The 20,480-nt window shown below is 43.5% G+C and overlaps 1 protein-coding gene across 2 annotated transcripts in view; it reads left to right on the top strand.

Moving 5' to 3' along the window:
* The window catches only part of BAZ1A (bromodomain adjacent to zinc finger domain 1A), a 514,327-nt gene that overhangs the window by 381,573 nt on the left and 112,274 nt on the right, over window positions 1–20,480 (top strand). For both annotated transcript variants that reach the window (XM_029598945.1, XM_029598944.1), the window contains one exon: window positions 8,004–8,251. In XM_029598945.1, the coding sequence (XP_029454805.1) occupies window positions 8,004–8,251 (248 nt within the window). The remainder of the gene's footprint in view (window positions 1–8,003; window positions 8,252–20,480) is intronic.

Raw genomic sequence — 20,480 nt, 5'->3', positions numbered from 1 at the left:
AGGCGATAAAAGAAAATCTACCGGCGACCACGTCGATGCTGGCGATATCGCCGATGCCGGTGACCACCTCCCTACCTGGGACGTCTCCGATGCCGGTACAATCGATACCGATGACTGCTTTAGTACCGGCGACACCGCCGATGCCGGGTACACTCCCGATGCCGGGGAAATCCCCGATGCTGCTCACAGCGATGCCACTCACGACTACACCATCGATGCCGATGTCGATGCCTTCTCTTTTTTTCAGAGTTTACATCGATTCAGATGATGTCATCGGTTCCAGTCTCGGTGTCTATCGTTACTGCTGCACCGTCACAAAAGAAAAGTGGTACATCAACGATACCCACTAAACAGACATCGAAAACATCGATACCTTCGATGCCAAAGACTACATCAACAGTGCCACTTCTTCCTGGGGCTCCAGGATCCTCAGAAGCAGAACTATATTCTCTTTTACAAAAAAGATACCAGTATTTATTGGATTCTCACCCAAGTGACCCACGAGAAGAGGACTCTTCTCCTGAAGACCCTTTGCCAGGGCCTTCTGGTGTTATTCCTCCACTTAAACCTGCAGTACCACAACCAAAAACTCCAGAATATGATACATAGAGTGATACTGCCTCAGACACTTCATCAGAAGCCTTTATGTCTGATCCCTCGCCACCACATCCTAGAAAACAGTCTCCTCCAGAAGATCTTACTTTTACCACATTTGTGCAAGAGATGGCTGACTCTATCCCTTTCAAATTGGAATCAGAACAAGATTCGAGGCAACAGACCTTGGAGGTTTTGCAATTTGTTGACCCTCCAAAACAGGTGGTAGCAATTCCCATACATGATGTTCTCCTACAACTACAGCATCGTCTTTGGGAACATCCCTGTTCTGTCTCTCCAGTAGATAAATGGGTGGACACCACTTACTTAGTGCAATCCACTCCTGGATATCAAAAGTCACAACTACCCCACCATTCAGTAGTTGTTGAATCAGCACAGAAAAGATCTAAAAGTACAAAAGTCCACTCTACAAATCCTCCAGAAAAGGACCACAGGTTTTTGGACTCCCTGGGTCGCAAGGTCTTTCAGGGTGCAATGTTGAACTCTAGGATTTCATCCTATCAACTTTACATCACCCAATACCAAAGAAACGTATGGAAACAAATTGAATAATTTATTCCATCTCTTCCAAATGAATACAAGGAGGCTGCACAAACTATTGTTAACAAAGGCTTAGAAGCCAGAAAACATGAAGTCAGAGCTGCCTACGATGGCTTTGAGACGGCTTCAAGGGTAGCTGAATCAGGCATTAGTGCCAGAAGGTGGGCTTGGCTCAAGGCCTCAGACCTTAGGCCTGAGGTCCAGGATAAATTAGTTGACCTCCCCTGCATAGGAGACAATTTATTTGGATCCAAAGTGCAGGAAGCTGTGTCTCAATTAAAGGAACACACAGAAACATTGAGACAACTATCCTCCCTCCCACAGGACCCCTCTGTGCATCCTACCCATAGGCCTCCACGGAAAGACACAAGACAGCTTTTCTATCGTCAAAGGAGATATTACCCTCCTGCATCTAGACCCAGACCCTCCAGAACCCAGCAGAGACCACAACCACGTCAGCAAAAGGCAGCTAGGCCCCAACCTGCTCCACAAACTGGTCCTGCTGCTGGTTTTTGAAAATTCACCCAGAGAACTCAGCCTCTCTTCAAATCCTCGACCAGAACTCCCAGTTGGTGGCAGATTATCCAAATTTTACAACAATTGGATACCAATAACAACAGACCAATGGGTTCTCTCCATAATATCTTGAGGATACCAACTGAATTTCCTTTAGATTCCCACAGATTTTCCACAGACTCTAATTCATCTCAACGAAAATCACATACTTCAGTTACAGGTAGAATTATCCACCCTTCTGAAAGCCAGGGCTGTAGAACCAGTGCCCCGGTCTCAGCAGGGCAGATGATTCTACTCCCGCTATTTCCTCATTCCAAAGAAAACCAGAGGCCTACATCCCATCCTAGCCCTCAGAAATCTCAACAAATTTCTGAAGAAAGAAAAGTTCAGGATGGTCTCTCTAGGCAACATGCTTCCACTTCTTCAAAAAGGAGATTGGCTTTGTTCTCTGGATCTTCAAGACGCTTATGCTCACATTCCAATATTCCCTCCTCATCGCAAGTACCTGCGCTTCATGATGGGTCATCAACATTTCCAATACAGAGTTCTGCCATTTGGACTTGCCTCTGCTCCCAGAGTATTCACAAAATGTCTGGTAGTAATAGCAGCACACTTACACAAGCAAGGTGTCCACGTCTTCCCATATCTAGACGACTGGCTCATCAGAAGTCAATCTCAAGAAGGAGCTCTGCCTTCTCTCAATCACACAATTACGGTACTCCACTCCACAGGCTTTCTCATCAATTACCAAAAGTCCCATCTTACTCCATCTCAACTACTCCAGTTCATAGGAGCAGAATTGAACACCATCCTCTCAAAAGCTTTTCTACCCGAGGATCGAGCAGAAGCACTATCCTTATTGGCAAACTCGATTCACTCAAGGAATCAAGTAACAGCTCATCAGTTTCTAACCATACTAGGCCATATGGCCTCCACAGTTCGTCACTCCTATGGCAAGGCTAGCCATGAGAATAACTCAATGGACTTTTAAGATCACAATGGATCCAAGCCATTCAACCACTGTCCTTTCCAATCCTAGTAACCCACCAGCTACGTTTATCTCTACTTTGGTGGGCGAACAAGGACAACTTGCGCAAGGGCCTACCCTTCCAACAACCAGTCTCACAGATAATGTTAACTATAGATGCATCCACCTTGGGTTGGGGAGCTCACATAGACAATCTCCAAACCCAGGGTACCTGGACGAAACTCGAATCAACATTTCAAATCAATTTCCTGGAACTTCGAGCTATATGTTATGCGCTGCATGCGTTCAAGGACTGCCTTTCACACAAGACTGTTCTTATCCAAACGGACAACACAGTGGCCATGTGGTATATTAACAAACAAGGAGGTACGGGCTCGTATCTCCTTTGTCAAGAAGCTACACAGATTTGGGCCTGGGCCCTAACACACTCAATGTTTCTCCGGGCCACCTATCTGGCAGGCATTCACAACGTAGTGGCGGATCGACTCAGTCGATCCGCCACTACGTTGTGGCGGATCGACAAAAACTCTAGTGAAGCTACAACAGGACAGGGGGACAATGATTCTCATAGCACCATATTTGCCTCTACAAGTATGGTTTCCCACACTTCTAGACCTCTCAGTCAGAGATCCAATTCGTCTAGGAGTAGCTCCCACTCTCATAACTCAGGATCAGGGTCGGTTGCACCATCCCAACCTTCGGTCCCTATCCCTGACAGCATGGATGTTGAAAGCTTGATTTTACAACCACTCAATCTTTCAACCAATGTATCTCAAGTGCTTATGGCTTCACGTAAGCCTTCCACACAAAAGAACTATTCTTTGAAATGGAAGAGATACACTTTGTGGTGCAGACAAAAGAATATTGATCCTTTCACTTGCCCCACTACTTCTCTACTAGACTACTTATACCATCTTTCAGAATCTGGTCTTCAGACTTCATCTGTAAGAGTACATTTAAGTGCAATCTCAGCTTACCATAACAAGATGGGAGATGCATCTATATCCTCACAACCTCTCGTCAGTAGATTTATGAGAGGTTTAACTCAACTTAAATCACCAATTCGGCCACCAGTCACAGAATGGGACCTGAATCTGGTTTTAACAAGACTCATGCGTGCTCCTTTCGAACCCATAGATTCTTGTGATCTTAAATTTCTCACATGGAAGACTATCTTCCTCATAGCCATTACATCAGCTAGAAGGGTTAGTGAGTTACAAGTACTTGTCACATACTCACCCTATACAAAATTCCTACATGACAGAGTGGTTCTCCGTACACATCCAAAATTCCTTCCCAAGATAGTTACGGAAATCCACTTGAACCAATCCATAGTTTTACCCACATTCTTCCCAAGGCTGCATTCTCACCAAGGAGAAAGAGCCTTACATACCTTGGACTGTAAGCATGCACTATCTTTCTACTTAAACCGCACTGCAGTCCACAGGAAATCCAATCAACTTTTTCTTTCCTATGAGCCAAACAAACCGGGTAAAGCAGTGGGTAAACATACTCTATCCAATTGGCTAGCAGATTGCATACAGTTTTGCTATGAAAAAACAGGCCTTCCTCTCCAAGGGCGAGTAAAGGCACACTCAGTAAGAGCAATGTCAACCTCAGTAGCACACTATCGTTCAGTGCCAATCCTTGACATATGTAAAGCAGCAACATGGCATTCTCTTCACACCTTTGCAGCTCATTACTGTTTGGACAAACAAGGACGACAAGATTCAGCCTATGGACAATCTGTCTTAAAGAACTTGTTTCCAGTTTAATCTCAACTCCTTCTACATCCAACCTGCTGTGATCTTCAGCTGACTCATTTTCAACAGCAATATTTCACTGTTGCTTCTCTACAAAATGACTCAGCCTCTAGCTTGCTAATCACCCATATGTGAGGACTAGCATCCTGCTTATCCTGGGATAAAGCAAAATTGCTTACCTTGTAATAGGTGTTATCACAGGACAGCAGGATGTAGTCCTCACAGAACCCAACTGCCACCCCGCGGAGTTGGGTCACGTTCCTTTTATTTTATTTTTGCTAAAGCTTATTGCTACATACGAGACTAGAGTGAGACCCCTGTGGCAGAGAATATCATGGCATGCTGGGCATGCTCAGTGGCCTCACAGTGCCAGTCAAAAGTTTCTAGAAACTTTGACAGAAGTTTTCCCGCAATAGGGCTTCATCAGTGACGTCACCCATATGTGAGGACTACATCCTGCTGTCCTGGGATAACACCTATTACAAGGTAAGCAATTTTGCTTTTTTTTAATCCTTACAACATAAGCATATTTTTTATGTGCCTGTTGGTGGTGTTTCTGTTTTTGTTGGAATACTATCTTTAGGTAGGGAAGTTGCACTTGTGTGATTGATATATCCTGCTCATCCACCAGGAAAAAAATGTTGATTGCCTATAACATATTTGCTGATTTCAACAAATTGAAAATAAAACAGCAGTTGATTCATTTTCTTTTTTTTTTTTTCTTTCTTTTTTTTAAAGTGGTTAATATGGCCCAAAATGTTGATTGACTCCTTAGGCCTTCAGTTAGTCAGGTGAACATTTGAAAATGAAAATAGTTCACTCTTACAAAGCAGGGAAATGCTGTTAAAAATTTTCTACAAACTCTTCCAGCCAGTGATTTTTACTATTAGAAATATTAAGAACTGAAAATTACTATAGTATCTTCTGTGATTGTGACAGGTTCAATTTTCATTCAATCAGCCCAAAGCACTTTCAGGCCAATACAGAATGGTGCGCTCAGCCGAGCGCACTGTTAGCCCCCGTCTGGACGCGCGTTTTCAAAACATTATTACCCCTTATACATAATGCGAGGAAAACGCGTGTCCAACCCCCCAAAAACTAATAGCAACCGCAACATGCAAATGCATGTTGATGAGCCTATTAGTTATTCCCGCGCCATACAGAAAGTATAATGTTGCAGCCAAGCCGCACATTTTACTCTCAGAAATTAACGCCTGCCCAAAGGCAGGAGTTAATTTTGACCGGCACTGGGAAAGTGTACAGAAAAGCAGGAAAAACTGCTTTTCTGTACACCCTCCAACTTAATATCATAGCGATATTAAGTCGGAGGCCCCAAAAAAAAAAAAAAATCTGCCTGCGCTTGCAGGTTGGAAGACGGACGCTCAATTTTGCCAGCATCCGTTTTCCTAACCGTGGCTGTCAGCTGGTTTGACAATCGACGCCAGTAAAATTAAGCGTCTGCTGTCAAACCCGCTGACAGCCGCCACTTCTGCCAATAAGGAGATGGTAGGGACGCACTAGTGTCCCTCGTGCCTCCTTATTACCGCAAGCCCTCATTTGAGTACAAAATCGCGCGCCCAGGAGAGGGCCTGGGCGCGCTTCGGGAGAGCAGGCCGACTCTCCCGCACATTTTACTGTATCGGCCCGTTTGTTCCTAAAAGTTTCAGGCTTGTCAAGGTTTTATTTTGCATACTTTAAGTGATTACTTTCGTGATAACATCATAGTAAAGGTTTCCTTCTGACAACTCTCCAGTGCAGATCATTGCATAAGAAAAATATACAATGTTCAACTACTCTATTGTCAGCTAAACTTTTCAGCAAATTGTTTGCAGTGATCTGTGGCTTCTGTTTTGCCGCTCTGACCTATTTTTAGGCAATTCTATCAGATTTTCTCTTGGTCTTCTAGAGCTTACCTGGACCTCAACAGTTTCATATTCTATTTTTTTTAATGTTTCTTCGTCAGTTGGAAAATAACTGGAAGAATTGAGGGCTTTTTTAATAGCCGTCCTGTACTTTGTAGGAGTGAATTGTCGTCTTTTTCAAATGTTCAGACAGCTGCTTTGAGGAACCCATGATTGTTGAAAGTATATAGAAAAGCAATCACAAACTCAGAGGTTAGAAGAATCAGAGTATTTGTTCAACTGTGGAATTGTCTTCATCTGACTAATTAAAGGCCTAACTAGTCAGGCACACAACTTAAAAAAAAAAAAAAAGTATCAACTGGAAAGGTGTCCAAACCTTTGTACATGCTGTATATTATTTTCCAATCAGTTAAAATAAGCAAATACTTATTTAGCATTAAAAATTGAAGAAAGATGTCTTGTTTAAGTTTGCTATAGTGTGAACCGTATCTTCAATGTGCTGTCATCAAACAAAATTTCAAAAAATATATTGTATTTTACTTTGAATTTATAACCGCATCAGCAAGCCAGACAACGGCAGTGAATTCACTTGCCGTCCGGACTACTCGTCATTTGCGGCATGGTGGTAAATCAACTGTTTTTGTATCAGCTAGATGTAACTGCAAATGCCTTCTAAGTCCCGCTTAGAAATAATATGCATCATTCAGTTGATTTACCACCATGCCGCAAATGACGAGTAGTCCGGACGGCAAGTGAATTCACTGCCGTTGTCTGGCTTGCTGATGCGGTTATAAATTCAAAGTAAAATACAATATATTTTTTGAAATTTTGTTTGATGACAGCACATTGAAGATACGGTTCACACTATAGTATACTTGTTTTTTTGGTTGTATACGATTTGATTGACAAAACAAGTGCTTTGGTTCTTTATTTTTTGGCTTGTTTAAGTTTGCACCATGTAGAGCTTGTCAGCTTCTATTCAATTATAGATTCATTGAAACATAGTTTGACCAGGAGTGCTTAAACTTTTACATATAATAATTATGTAATAATTCACAGCTGTAAAGTGAAAAACATTTATTAGCTACTGGTTTGGTTATTGCTTTTCCTAAGAAAGGTATTTTATTTATTTACTTATTTAATAGTTTTTATATACCGACAACCGTTTTCACATCGCATCGGTGAACAAGGCCTAAATATATGGCAAAACAATTACATAGAACGCATATGAAAAACAAGTAACTTCGTAATATAATAATAATGAATATGTGTACAGGTAACGTGATAACAAAGGCGATAAATATGAATATCATTAATTATGTTGGAGAGGGGGAGGATAAGAGTAGAGAGGGAGGAAAACTAGATTAAGTAAAATTAGTGGGGGAGACTGGATAATGTACAAAATTAGAGGCAAGAGTATAATATAGATTGGTTACGATTTCTGCAGTGGCTGGGTGGGTATTTGCAGTATGTGCATTACAGTTGCATTTGTTCCTAGATTAAATAGTACACCTGGCTGTATATGTTTACTTTATTGCATATCAAGATTAAAAAATAACTTTATTTGCATTAATCCAGATCTGCTTGCTTCACTTTATCATTCTCTCTGTAAGGACAGGATCCATATATGAACACACTGGCATGTCCTGTGTAAAAAAAAAAAAAGACAGCTATGTTATTGGCTTGTCTTTATATTGCTGGGATTCTCTCCTCCTTTAGATACCAGTGACTCTGGACGTTTACACAAGACAGTCTTAGACCGCTGGAGGGAATCTCTCCTTTCGTCTACCAGCCTGTCCCAAGTATTCCTTCATCTCTCCACCCTGGATCGTAGTATTATCTGGTCCAAATCTATACTGAATGCACGCTGTAAAATGTGCCGGAAGAAAGGCGATGCAGAAAGCATGCTGCTATGTGATGGCTGTAATCGAGGGCACCATATTTACTGTATTAGACCTAAGTTGAAGGTAAGTCCTGAGCACAGGAAATCATTGTACTGCTGGAGCTGTGACTTGGAGAATGCTGAAAGCCATGCATATTACTTTTCTGATTAGAGAGATGGACAATAAGGAGACACTATGCAGAAGAGGATAAAATAAATATAATGAGAAATAGATTTATATTTTTATGTACAAATGCTGTTTTGATAAATTGCAACCACAGGTATACACAAAGATGACCATTTGTACTGCTTGTTTTGCCATGGAATGAACATGTGGTAGGATCTACAACTATTCTGCTTAGTATATTGTAATGCTAATATATTCAAGTAATGGGGAAAGGTTTGTCATAATTGGCATGTAAAAATGGATTGATAGAGTAGAATGTGTGGGGTTTTTTTTTTTAATTTAAATCATTCAAATGGACATTGCAGGTATATTATGAGACAGAAGACTGAGGGTCAGGTTACTGCCATCCCATAAGAGTAAGCTTGCTGTTTTCATTCTTGTTTCAATCTGGAGCTTAGAGTATAGCTCCTCTTTCTCTCTCCAGGTAGATATCAATGATTGCAGCTCCACATGACCAGGATCCCCTGCTGTCTTCCTTATTTGTCCTTTGATCTGTGCAGGAGAGATGAGTTGGCATGTGTTCTTCTGGTAGGGACCTATACTTCAAACAGTTAAAGAACTTTACTTGTGGAAGTCTGTGTTCAAACATTTTCTCCTTTTTATTGGTAAGCAGCTCCAAGTCCAGAATCTGTTTCCAAAGAAACAAAGCTTGGAGCCAGAAAAGCACAGAGGCAAGAGAGATAGGAAATTGCTAAGCCTGTGAAGTACTGGCTTCCTACCAACATCTTGATGATAGGGAAGGTGATAGCAACCTAATTGAAGAGAAGTTGTGCCTCTGTTGCATGTTTTGTTTGTGTATGCCTGGTTTTCTGCCAACTGAGAATGTGGGGAGCTTGCAGTAGCAGAGATGGCAGAAAAGCCTGAGACTTGTTTCCCTAAGTGTCAAAAATTTCCTGCCATCCTCCCTGAGGCTGAGTTAAAAGTTGCTGACAGTTTAGTAAAATACCAGCAAACTATTAGCACAGTGGTGTAAAAATGACTGTTAAAATTGAGAGAATATATGAGTATACTCTTACTAGACTACATGATCTTTTCTTAGGCATGAAAATTTGAAGGTAAAATTGTCTTTCATACACTAGCAAAGGGGACACTGAAAAAGGGACAGCATTTCGAGTTAGAGAGGGAAACAGCAGAAAAGGCCCATGTAGTCTGCCTTAGTATGCAGTGTTCCTACAGCTTCTAAGAAACAAGGTTTCTGAAGGTGCCCTGATGCATGGCTCCTGATGCAACAATGACCAGACAGTGGGGAGAGTCTGTTAAAATGGGGGGGGGGGGGGGGGGGGGGGGGGAATCCATGATTAGTTGTGAATCAAGGCTTTTGGTTCAAGGATCCTGTCCTCATTCTGTATGAGCTGCTTGTTCTTCAGGTGGCAATCATGTTTCCACTTGCTCTGGATCCTCAGATCAGTATGACCTGTGGAGTGCAATACAATATGAAAAAAGTAGGTTATATAGACAATTATTTAATGTAAAATTATTTTCAAAGGAAGGTATCATCGCAAAAATGTCTATTGTATCAAAAGAAAATTTGTACCATAACCATAAATGTAATATTGACAGCCATGATTTACATGCAACATCTGCTTCAAATTTCTCTGAGAGTTTTTACCTGTTTAAGACATACAGATGCCATAGTAAAACCCAGACCGATGCAGTAATCTTGGTGTTAAGAAATCGTGTGCTGCTTTTTAGAGCCCAGATTAATTTCATTTTTAAACTCCCGATTCAGTAAGCTAATGAAATGCATATGCACTGGATGACTGCTGCAGAGTAGGCCGAGCGACTGGAAGCTGTGTTGGCCTATGGAGCAGATGTGTTATATGACCTCATCAGAACATCGCCTAGGACTATAATGTCAGCGGTCTCAGCCAGGCAGCTCCTTTGGTTAAGGAACTGGTCAGCGGACGATTGGTCTAAGTCTGTTAGGAGTGTTACCTTTTAAAGGCAAATTGCTTTTAAAAGAGGAAATAGAGAAGCTTGTAAAGCATTTGTAAGAGAATAAAGGGCATAGATTCCCAGAGGATAAGCTGAAGGGCAGAAAAAGGGTCCTTTTCTACACAGCCTCACTTTAGGGTGACTAGGTGGTTTCAGCAGAATAGAGCCCAGAGACAAGGCACTGGGAGGCAGCAGTTCTGGAACCAGTCCTTTTCGAAGTCGAAAGCCGAACAGAGATGGTTCCGACCAAGGGGCATCTGGAGCCAAGTCCGCCCAATGAATCTAAGCCAGTCCACTCCTTGGTGCCGATCATAGGGGGGTCGGTTGATTCTTTTCTTTGAGGAGTAGGCCAGGATCACGAAGGTTTATTGGGCCCTAAGTGTGATAAGACAGTGTTATGCTTTAGAATTTGCTTGCCTTCTAAAGGACTTGTTCATGGTCTCTTCTTGCATTTCCGTAAACAAAAGGCAGGTGATACAGGAAACCATCGACCACTTACAGATGCTGGGGGCCATTGTTCCCATCCCTGTAGAGGAACAGGGGATGAAAAGGATTTCCATTTATTTTGTGGTTCTAAAAAAGGAAGGGACCTTCTGTCCGATTTTGCAATTAAAAAAAGTGAATGTGGCTCTCAAGGTTCCTCATTTTCGGATGGAGACCCTGCACTCGATCGTTGCAGTGTTGCACGAAGAATTCTTGGCCTCTCTAGACTTGACAGAGGCATACTTGTACATAGCAATCTGGCCTTATCGGAGATTCCTGAGGTTCACGATTCTCGAGACTCATTTTCAATTTTGCGCCCTTCCATTCAGGTTGGCGACTGCTCCAAGGACCTTCACCAAGGTTGATGGTCGTGGCGGCGGCAGCTCTCAGGAAGGGAGGGCATTCTAGTTCACCCATATCTGGACGATTGGCTTATTCGGACAAAATCAGAAGTTCTTTGCAGACAAGCAGTGGCAGTGATACTGCAGCGGCTGAGATCCTTGGGTTGGGTAATGAATCTGTCAGAGTCATCTTATCCATACTCAGGTGTTGGAACTCCTGGGGGCATGTTTGTCACCAGAGAACACATTTGCAGACTACAGAGGCAGGTTTGCAGTTTGTTGGAGCACGCATTTCCCAGGATTTTGGATTACCTGCAGATTCTCTGTTCCATGGCTTTCACGTCATCGGGGCATGGTTTCCTGTGTGCATATCCTCCAGCTCCATTGGTGGCGAAGATTTTGTTGAAGCTTTGCGAGGACAAGGGGACTATGATCCTCATAACCCTTCATTGGCCAAGATAGGTTTGGTTTCCACTCCTCCAGGAGATGTCCATCTGGGAACTGATCAGACTGAGGACTTCTCCAGATCTCATCATGCAGGATTAAGGAAGGTTGTGCCAACCTAACTTTCAGGTCCTGTTGATCACAGCATGAATGTTGAGAAACTGATCCTGCAACCACTCGATCTCTGTGTGTCTGGGTCCTTGTTGCTTCGAGAGAGCTTTATACTAGAAAGTCCTACGGACTGACGTAGAGGAGGTTTTCCATGTGGAATGAGAAAAATGCCCTCTATCCTTTCTCCTGCTCACCACAAAAACTGCTTTACTACCTTCTAAACCTTTCAGAAGTTGTTCTGAAGACCAACTTCATTAGGGTTTATCTGAGTGCAATTGGCATATACCACCATGGTGTAGAGGGTAAGCTCATCTCTGTACAGCCCATGGTTGCACATTTTATGCAAGATTTGCTTCATTTGAAGCCTCCGCTAAGGCCTCCCACTATGTCTTGGGACTTCAACATGGTGTTGGATCATCTGATGAAAGCTCCTTTGTAGCCACTGCACTCCTGTGAACTGAAGTACCTGACCTGGAAGGTCATATTTTGGTGGCAGTCACTTCAGCATACAGTGAGTTCCAGGCCTTAGTGATTTATCCACCTTACACTATTTTTTTTCTTAATAGGGTAGTCTTGCATAAGAACTCTAAGTTCTTGCCTAAGTTTCCATCATCCTGACAACATTCTTTACAAGGCCCCATTTGCACCAAGGCAATCAAGCTCTGCACAATTTGGACTTTAAGAGAGCCTTGGCCTTCTCTCTGAAGTGGACATAAGCCCATAGACAGTCTACCCAACTATTTGTTTCTTCTATTCAGAACAAATTGGAAATTGCCGTTGCCAAGCAGACATTTTCCGGTTGGCTAGCAGACTGCATCTCCTTCTGTTATGCCCAGGCAGGATTGCATCTTAGGGGCCATGTCGAGGATGGTTATAAAAAGCTAGCCAAAAGATTGGAAAAAGCTTTGAGGTTGTTTTGTGTTTGATTTTCTTTTCTAGCCACCCCTAGCTGATCCTTTATAGGCAGGAAACACTTTCTCATTAAAAATCAATCAGCCTTTTATCTAAAACACAGGATTGCCCCAAGACTTTAATTATCCTGTTGCAGGTCACTACCAGATTAATAGTGAATATACAATAAATTTAAAGGACTTTTATTTACACATCCCTACTCCCTTAGCAACCTAAACTTAACTAAGAACTCAACAGAATTAAGATGAAGGCAGCAATCCAACAGCAAGAGGGAGGCCTTCTAGTCTTCTGCATCGAATGTCACATGTATGATTTTTTTTACCTGCCTGTGAGAAGTGTGGTATGTGTGCACCCAGTGCAAAGAGTACCTAGCTCTCAAGGAACGAGTCTGATCTCCGGAGGCTAGAGTGGTAGACCTGGAGAAGCTGAGGCAGAGAGGTTTATAGATGAGACCTTCAGGGACATAGTAGCTAAGTCCCAACTCCAGTCTGGCAGCCCTGGTGCTACCTTGGAGGAGGAAGGTCTCTTGGATGAAGAGCATCAACCTGGTGCACCAGGAAGTGATCCTGTAGCAAGGACCTGCTCTACAGGTGATACATTGTCCTCTTGCTCTGACGATTTTTCTCCCAGGGCTATTGCCCAGCAGGGTAGTCATGGTTGTTGATTAGATTATTAGGAATGTAGAGAGCTGGTGGGTGCAAGCATCGCCTGGAAACATGCCTGCCTGATGTGAAGTTGGCAGACCTCATGCATCACCTAGATAAGATTTTAGACAGTGCTGGGGAGGAGCCAGCTGTTGTCGTACATGTGGGTACCAAAGACATAGGAAAATGTGGGAGGGATATTCTGGAAGCCATATTTAGGCTCTTAGGTAGGAAGCTGAAATACAGAATCTTATTTATTTATTTATTTATTCATTTTGATTTATATACCGTCCGGTGAAGCCATCACAAAGGTTTACAAGATTCAAATGGTAGTTAGTAATCTTAACATAAGCGAATTGAGGTTACATCAGGATACATATTATATTCGAAAATGAATGCTCCGAAATGCTCCCTGTTCCAAGCGCAGGTCCCCAGAGGCAGGCAGAGCTCTGGAGTCTCAATGCGTGGATGAGATGATGGCGCAGGGAAGAGGGATTCAGTTTTGTAAGGAACTGGGTAACCTTTTAGGGAAGGGGCAGTCTTTTCTGAAGGGATGGGCTATACCTTAACCAGATTAGAACCAGGCTGCTGGCACTAACCTTTAAAAAGGGGATAGAGCAGCTTTTAAACTAGAATAAAGGGAAAAGCCAACAGTCGCTCAGCAACTCATTGTTTGGAGGGAGGTATCTTTGAAGGATACTAATAAAGTAGGAGAGTTAGGGCATCCCAACAGAGGTTCCAATAAAAGCAAAAGTAGTCCATTTGTCTATAAGAATACTTGAGCTAAAAGATTCCAAATTATCCCCGTCATCTGAAAAGCAGGCTGTTAATAAAATCAAAAAACACACTTTGAAATGTCGATATGCCAATGCCAGACATCTAAGAAATAAGATGGCAGAGTTAGTGTATAGCAGTAAATAAGATAGACTTGAATGACATCTCAGATACTTGGTGGATAATCAATGGGATAGTGTGCCACACCAGGGTACAAATTATATCGTACAGGCGTGCATTCATTCACCTTCACCAGCGGGGGCAGGGGAGCCAAAGTGGCTTCCAGCAGCCCCCGCCGGCGAAGGTGAATGAATGCAATTTGGGCGCTCAAGGCAGTGCATTAGCGAACGCCGACGTCACACGCCGTGACGCCAAACGTCGTGACGTCACGCCTTGAGCAACCAAATTGCACACACAGGTGCACATTAAGAACTTAAGAACATAAGAAATTGCCATGCTGGGACAGACCAAGGGTCCATCAAGCCCAGCATCCTGTTTCCAACAGAGGCCAAAAACCAGGCCACAAGAACCTGGCAATTACCCAAACACTAAGAAGAACCCATGCTACTGATGCAATTAATAGCATTCATTCACCTTCGCCGGCAGGGGCTGCTGGAAGCCGCTTTCGCCGCTGGCTCCCTCTGCCTGGATGAATGCACGCCTGCCGGCGAAAGTGAGTGAATGAATGCACGCCCGCTGGCTCCTGCCGCATACGGGCGTGCATTCATTCACTTCCGCCCGTCCGTTTTCGCCCGTACGCTTTCGCCCGCCCGCCCGTACGCTTTAGCCCGCCGCTTTCGCCGCCGGCTGCCCCCGGGAGGCAGGGGAGCCGCAGTACGCGCCTCGGGAGGAGGGGAGAGGCGACTGTTCAAAGAAAATTCACATGTAGTAAGTTTACTCTTATTATACTTTATTTACTTTTGTTTTAATGACATGTCGAGCCGATTTTCGCCCTGCACCTTGCTTCAGGAGGGGGGGATTTTGACCGGAGCCTGCCTATTGCTGTCACACCACACTAACGCCAGGGTAAGGGTCCCGGGGGGTGAGGGGGTTGTTTGTCCATGAAATTTCGTCTCTCTGACCTGACGCTCCACACTAACGCAGGGGTAAGGGTAGGCGGTGAGTTAGCAGGTTAAACGCGCGGCAAAACTACAGATTAAAAAGGAGATAATCGGGGCGCACATTGCTGTATGAGAGGGAATAGCTAATCGGAGCGTTTTCATCTCATATACATGCGGGCGGAAAGGATTACCGGTTGATTTAAAGAAGCGGTAAGGATGAGTTAAAAGGGATAGTGAATCGCGGGTTGGACTTACGCGGCCAAATTGTGAGTTAGAAGCGGGTTAGAAGCAGGGTAACCGCGGCCGCGCTTTACCGTATCAGCCTGTAAGTGAACTTAATAGCAGGTAATGGACTTCTCCTCCAAGAACTTATCTAATCCTTTTTTAAACACAGCTATACTAACTTCACTAACCACATCCTCTGGCAACAAATTCCAGAGTTTAATTGTGCGTTGAGTGTAAAAGAACTTTCTCCAATTCGTTTTAAATGTGCCCCATGCTAACTTCATGGAGTGCCCCCTAGTCTTTCTATTATCCGAAAGAGTGTATGCCCTCGACTCGAGAAAAGGTGAAACTTTTTTTTATCTTGACCTGTTTTGTTTTTGATGTTTTTAGTTTAAGGTTGTTTGGCTATCTCTGTTAAAATTATATTTGCCTATTTTTTTTGAAAAAAATGACTTTGGTTATAAATTTATTTATTATGGGTGTTAATATGATAAGATGAGTAAATAGTATCCAAAATATATATATATATATATGTGCCTTAAAGGTATTAAGGCACAAATAGTAAACTTTTTTCAGTGGAGATAAAGCTATAGAACTAGAGATCATGATATAAAACTCCTAGGGGGTAGATGTGAGTCAATGTCAGGCAGTATATTTTTCACAGAAAGTGTGGTGGATGGCTTGAATACCTTCTGAGAATGGGTGGTAAAAGCTAAAATGTTAGCAGACTTCAAAAAGTTATGGAATTTACACAGAGGATTCTTACTTGCAAAAATGAAGGAATAACGGAAGCATGATAGAGTGGCAGCATAGGCCAGGAGTGGTCAACTCCAGTTCTTGAGAGCTATAAAAAAGCTAGGTTTTCAGGATATCCACAATGAATATAGATGAGATAGATATGTATACAATGGAAGCAGTGTATTCAAATTTATCTCATGCTTATTCATTGTGGATAAAAATGGGGCCTGTTTGTAACTCTCAAGGATCAGAGTTGGCTTCACCTGGCAATAGGCCATGTCGCTAGCCAAGGGGATAGCCTGTACAGAACAGTGGTTACAAACCTAACAGCAGTAGTATGTAGGTATGATCCTAGGAGGGGTTGAGGCCCAGGGGAATCTACCTAGAGCACCATCACACAGAGGTTCAAGAGCTGTGGGGGAGTGGGTCATCTCCTCCCTTCCCCTGGAATTTAAGAGCAAAGAGGAGGGGGCTTTGGCTGCTGCAGTTGCTCCACCTCCTCCCCCAGCATTCAAGGAGCAGGGTCAGGGATTCTATCTCTTTAAGGGGCCTCCATGCCTGCAGTCCTAACCAATTACTGTTTTGTTCTTTTGTAACTTGATTCACTGCTCATGGTGCCCCTTTTAGAGCCAGCAGCCCTGCCAATCCCAAAGTTTATTTTTAGCCAGCTGCTAGAAGGGACTGGCTTGAATAATGGGGAGACAGAGGGGCCGATATCAGGCTTGAACTCGGAAATGTTGGCCGGGTTGCAATATTGCAAAGAACAGTCCCATGAGGGAAGAGAGAGGAATTTGGCATCAACCTGCAAAATCAATCAGAAAGCACAGAAGCAGTGAAGAGCATCTTTGTCTCTCCTGCTCTCCTGAGGTGATGTTGGGACTACCATGGCAGCACAGAATCTTCTAAAGCACACTCTGCTTGGGGAGAGCACCTCAATTTCCCCTCTTCCACTCCTGCCCCCCACCAGAGAGAGAGCCCTGGCAGTATGATTGTTTTTGGCTTCCAACAAGGCATTGGGGTAACTTGCACAAAGCCACAGTTACAACCCTAACAGCAGTGGAATGGCTGCATTGAACTTCCAAGAAGGCATTGGGGAAACCTATATTGAATGACTATGGTTAAAACTCATACTTCAATGAACATGGACAATGTTTTGGATGTTTTGGACAATGGCTTTGCTAATTTTAGTGCCTATGGATTATTAGAAAACTTGGTAATATGAGATGGAAGTGGACCTGGGTGTTGGTTTAATTTTGGTCTTGTAAGAATCATGGAGGAAAATGACAAGGCCTGAAATGGCCTACCAGTGGAGGTGGTGGAGAACTGTACTTTAACCGATTCTGGATATGCTTGGTATTGATGTGGAAGACAGTGGTAGGAAAGGGGTTGAAAGTTCAGGCAAAAGACATGAAATGAGGAACTAATTTTGAGTTGGGTATGAAAACCTAAATGCTTATCTACCCAAAATGGAAGAATTTGCAGCTAGCAGACTGGATGGACCACTTAGAGGGATTTTTCAGCTATTAGTTACGTTGTTACTGGGTTTTGTATGATTCTTTTCTAAATTTCAGCTCTGCTTCACAAAAGAAAGTCATCTGTCCCTGTCTATCACGTTGTCAGATGATCTGGGGAACTTGGTTAATTCTTCTAGCAAGAATAAGATAATCTGTGCTCCTTGGATTACAGGAAATTTAAACTCATTGGGAGTACATCCTTTTCCTAAAACCTTAGGTTTATATTATCCTCTGTTTAGCTCTAGGAACAGAGCTATCTAGATTGCTGTATCTATTTTAATGGGTCAACAGGGAGGATAACTTTCAAACAGTTGTGTGCAGCAGTATATATGCTGTGTGTGGCCACTCACATATTTGCTATAATGTTTTATAATATACACATATGATATGTACACATTTAAATACATATAATTCTACCATGCAACATACGCACATACGTAGGCTTACATGCAGCGCATTAAAACCATATATATCAATGGATTGAAAACATCTACTTTACTTACCTATTTTAAATATAGTAAATACATGCATATATTTTATGCATGAAAGTAAATTAGGACTTACTCATGTAAGTTGGCCAATTTTAAAACATACAAGCATCGAGGAAATTAACCAGTTTACCAAATAGTCCTCTAGTTCATCCAATCATTCTCCAGGTCATCGAACCCTCCTAGTTCTTCAATCTGAACTCCCCCTAGCTCATCCAGGCTTCCCACCCTGTCAGTACTAACAACAAACACATTAAATATCACTTTTACCACATAATTACCAAATGTAAAATTCGTGAGTACATTAGAAAATGTATGCACATGAGTATTTTTTAAAATAGCAACTGCCCTGGAATACCCTAAGAATGCCCTTTTTTTACACTCAAACATGCACATGTATTTTGTTTGTTTTTAAAATATGGTATATGCAAGTATAGGCTACTTATGTGTGTATATGCTATATTTTACACGCAAAACGTTTTGAAAATTCACCTTTAAGCATATTACTATTGCTCTGGATTTTTTATTTTTTTTTAAATCAGGATTGCACCATCCATCCTATATTCAATTTTTTCCACAACAATTTAACATATAAGGACTTATGAAGAAAAATATCATTGATTTTAATCAAGTACTATTGTTTTCTCATGATGATTTCCATCACAAAGCAGTTGTTACGCCCCTCATCTCTGATCCAAAGCGACTCTTGCATAGCCTCTGGCAGCCTGGCGTTCCAAGGACCCAGGATAGAACTTCATCTGACTCTGGGCTTCCTCTTATAGGTCCCCTAGCTGGGACTTTTTGTAGTACTGGCTGATGACATCACATCCTCCATCAGTATATAAAGATGTCCTTTGCAACCAACCCTGGTGCCCTTGTGGTCCAGTGCGAGGTGCTTGCCTTGTCTTGTTCTTGTCCTGTGCCTTGTTCTGTGTTTCTTGTCTTGATTCCTGGTGTTTCTTGTCTTGATTTCTCCTCTGTGCTCTGTTCCTTGTCTGGTTCCTTGCCTGGCTATCCTGCTTGTTTCCTTCCTTGCTTTTCTTGTTGGCCTTGTGTGTCTTGTCTGTCCTGTTTGCCTTGGACTGACTATCTGGATCCCTGGTCTTACCTCTGACCTTCGGCTGCCTGCCTTGACCTCTGGCCTGTTACCTGTTCTGCCTGCCACAACCATTGTTCAGATTGCATTCACTCAGCATAGCCCTAAGGATCCACCTAAGTTCTGCCTGCTGCCAGAACCCAAGGGCTCAACCTGCGTGGGAGGTGGCTAGTATAGGTGATCTCCTAGGACAGTGGTTCCCAAATCTGTCCTGGGGAACCAGTCAGCCAATCAGATTTTCAGGATATCCACAATGAATATGCATGAGAGAAATTTGCATGCACTGCCTCCACACTGAGCATGCCTAGCATGCCACTATCTGCACAGCCACGCGGGGTCCCTCTTCAGTCTTGTTTTTTTTCCACGAAGCAGTTGCCTCGCGGTTCTCAGAGGTCTCTCCAGAATTTTCAAAATTTTTCTCTTCATCGAGGATTTCTCTTTCGTTTTTCCTCCACGCAGGGTACCTCTTCGCGGTTGATTCTCCCGGTGTCTTGGTAGGTATTCCTTTCCTTCTTGCAGTCAATCCCGAGTCTGTCACCTCCCAGTGGCTGCTGGCCATCGACTGCTCGTCAGTTTATTTTCATGGCATCCGGTTTTCGAAAGTGCCCCCCAGTACCTGCGGACCATGTCTTTCACGGATCCGCACAAGGTTTATATCCTCTACCTGGGGGCTTCCCACGATGTCTGCAGGTGCCCCGACTGTGCTCAGATGACCCCCAAGTGCCATCGCTCCCGACTGGACAAAATGGAGCAGTTTTTTGGCGTCAAAAAGTTGACTCCATCGACACTGAAGGGTCATGATGACCCCTCTGACTCAGCGTCACCCTCTACGTTCCATCCGATCCCTCCTCGTGAAGAGAGGGGCTCGGGGGACCGGCCCTCTCCATTGTCTGACCATTCTAAGGCATCTGGACCATCGGCTCCTGCGGCGCTGGAGGACCAGGCTGAGCACCGAGAGAAACATAGACACCAGCAGTCATCATCGCATGGCACTGATGCCAATGCCAGGGGAGCACCGGCCCATGCCAAGCCTCCCCCGAAGAGACCCTGTGGTGAAGAGGCCCCAACCTCTTCGAAACCTGGAAGTCCCAGATTTTCCCTACCGAGTGCAGTGCCGGGTATCGAGCCTCCTCGGCCCCCCATGGAGGCTCCGGTGACAACTCCTCTTCCTCGTCCATCATCCATGTTCTCATCAGGAGGAGTTGGACCGCAGGTTGCAATAGGTGGTGTTCCGAGCCCTCCGGAGCATTGAACCATCCCCGGTGCTGGCCCGCATACTGGCGCTAGAGCCAGCACCTACCTGCTAGTGCCCCTCCTGGAGCATCTCAACATCCTGTTAGGCATTCCACTGATGCAACCGG

The sequence above is a fragment of the Rhinatrema bivittatum genome, chromosome 4 (genome assembly GCF_901001135.1).
Source record: "Rhinatrema bivittatum chromosome 4, aRhiBiv1.1, whole genome shotgun sequence".
Classification (NCBI taxonomy): domain Eukaryota; kingdom Metazoa; phylum Chordata; class Amphibia; order Gymnophiona; family Rhinatrematidae; genus Rhinatrema; species Rhinatrema bivittatum.
Note: the sequence above shows the minus strand (reverse complement) of the source record. Positions and strands in the feature narration are given on the sequence as shown.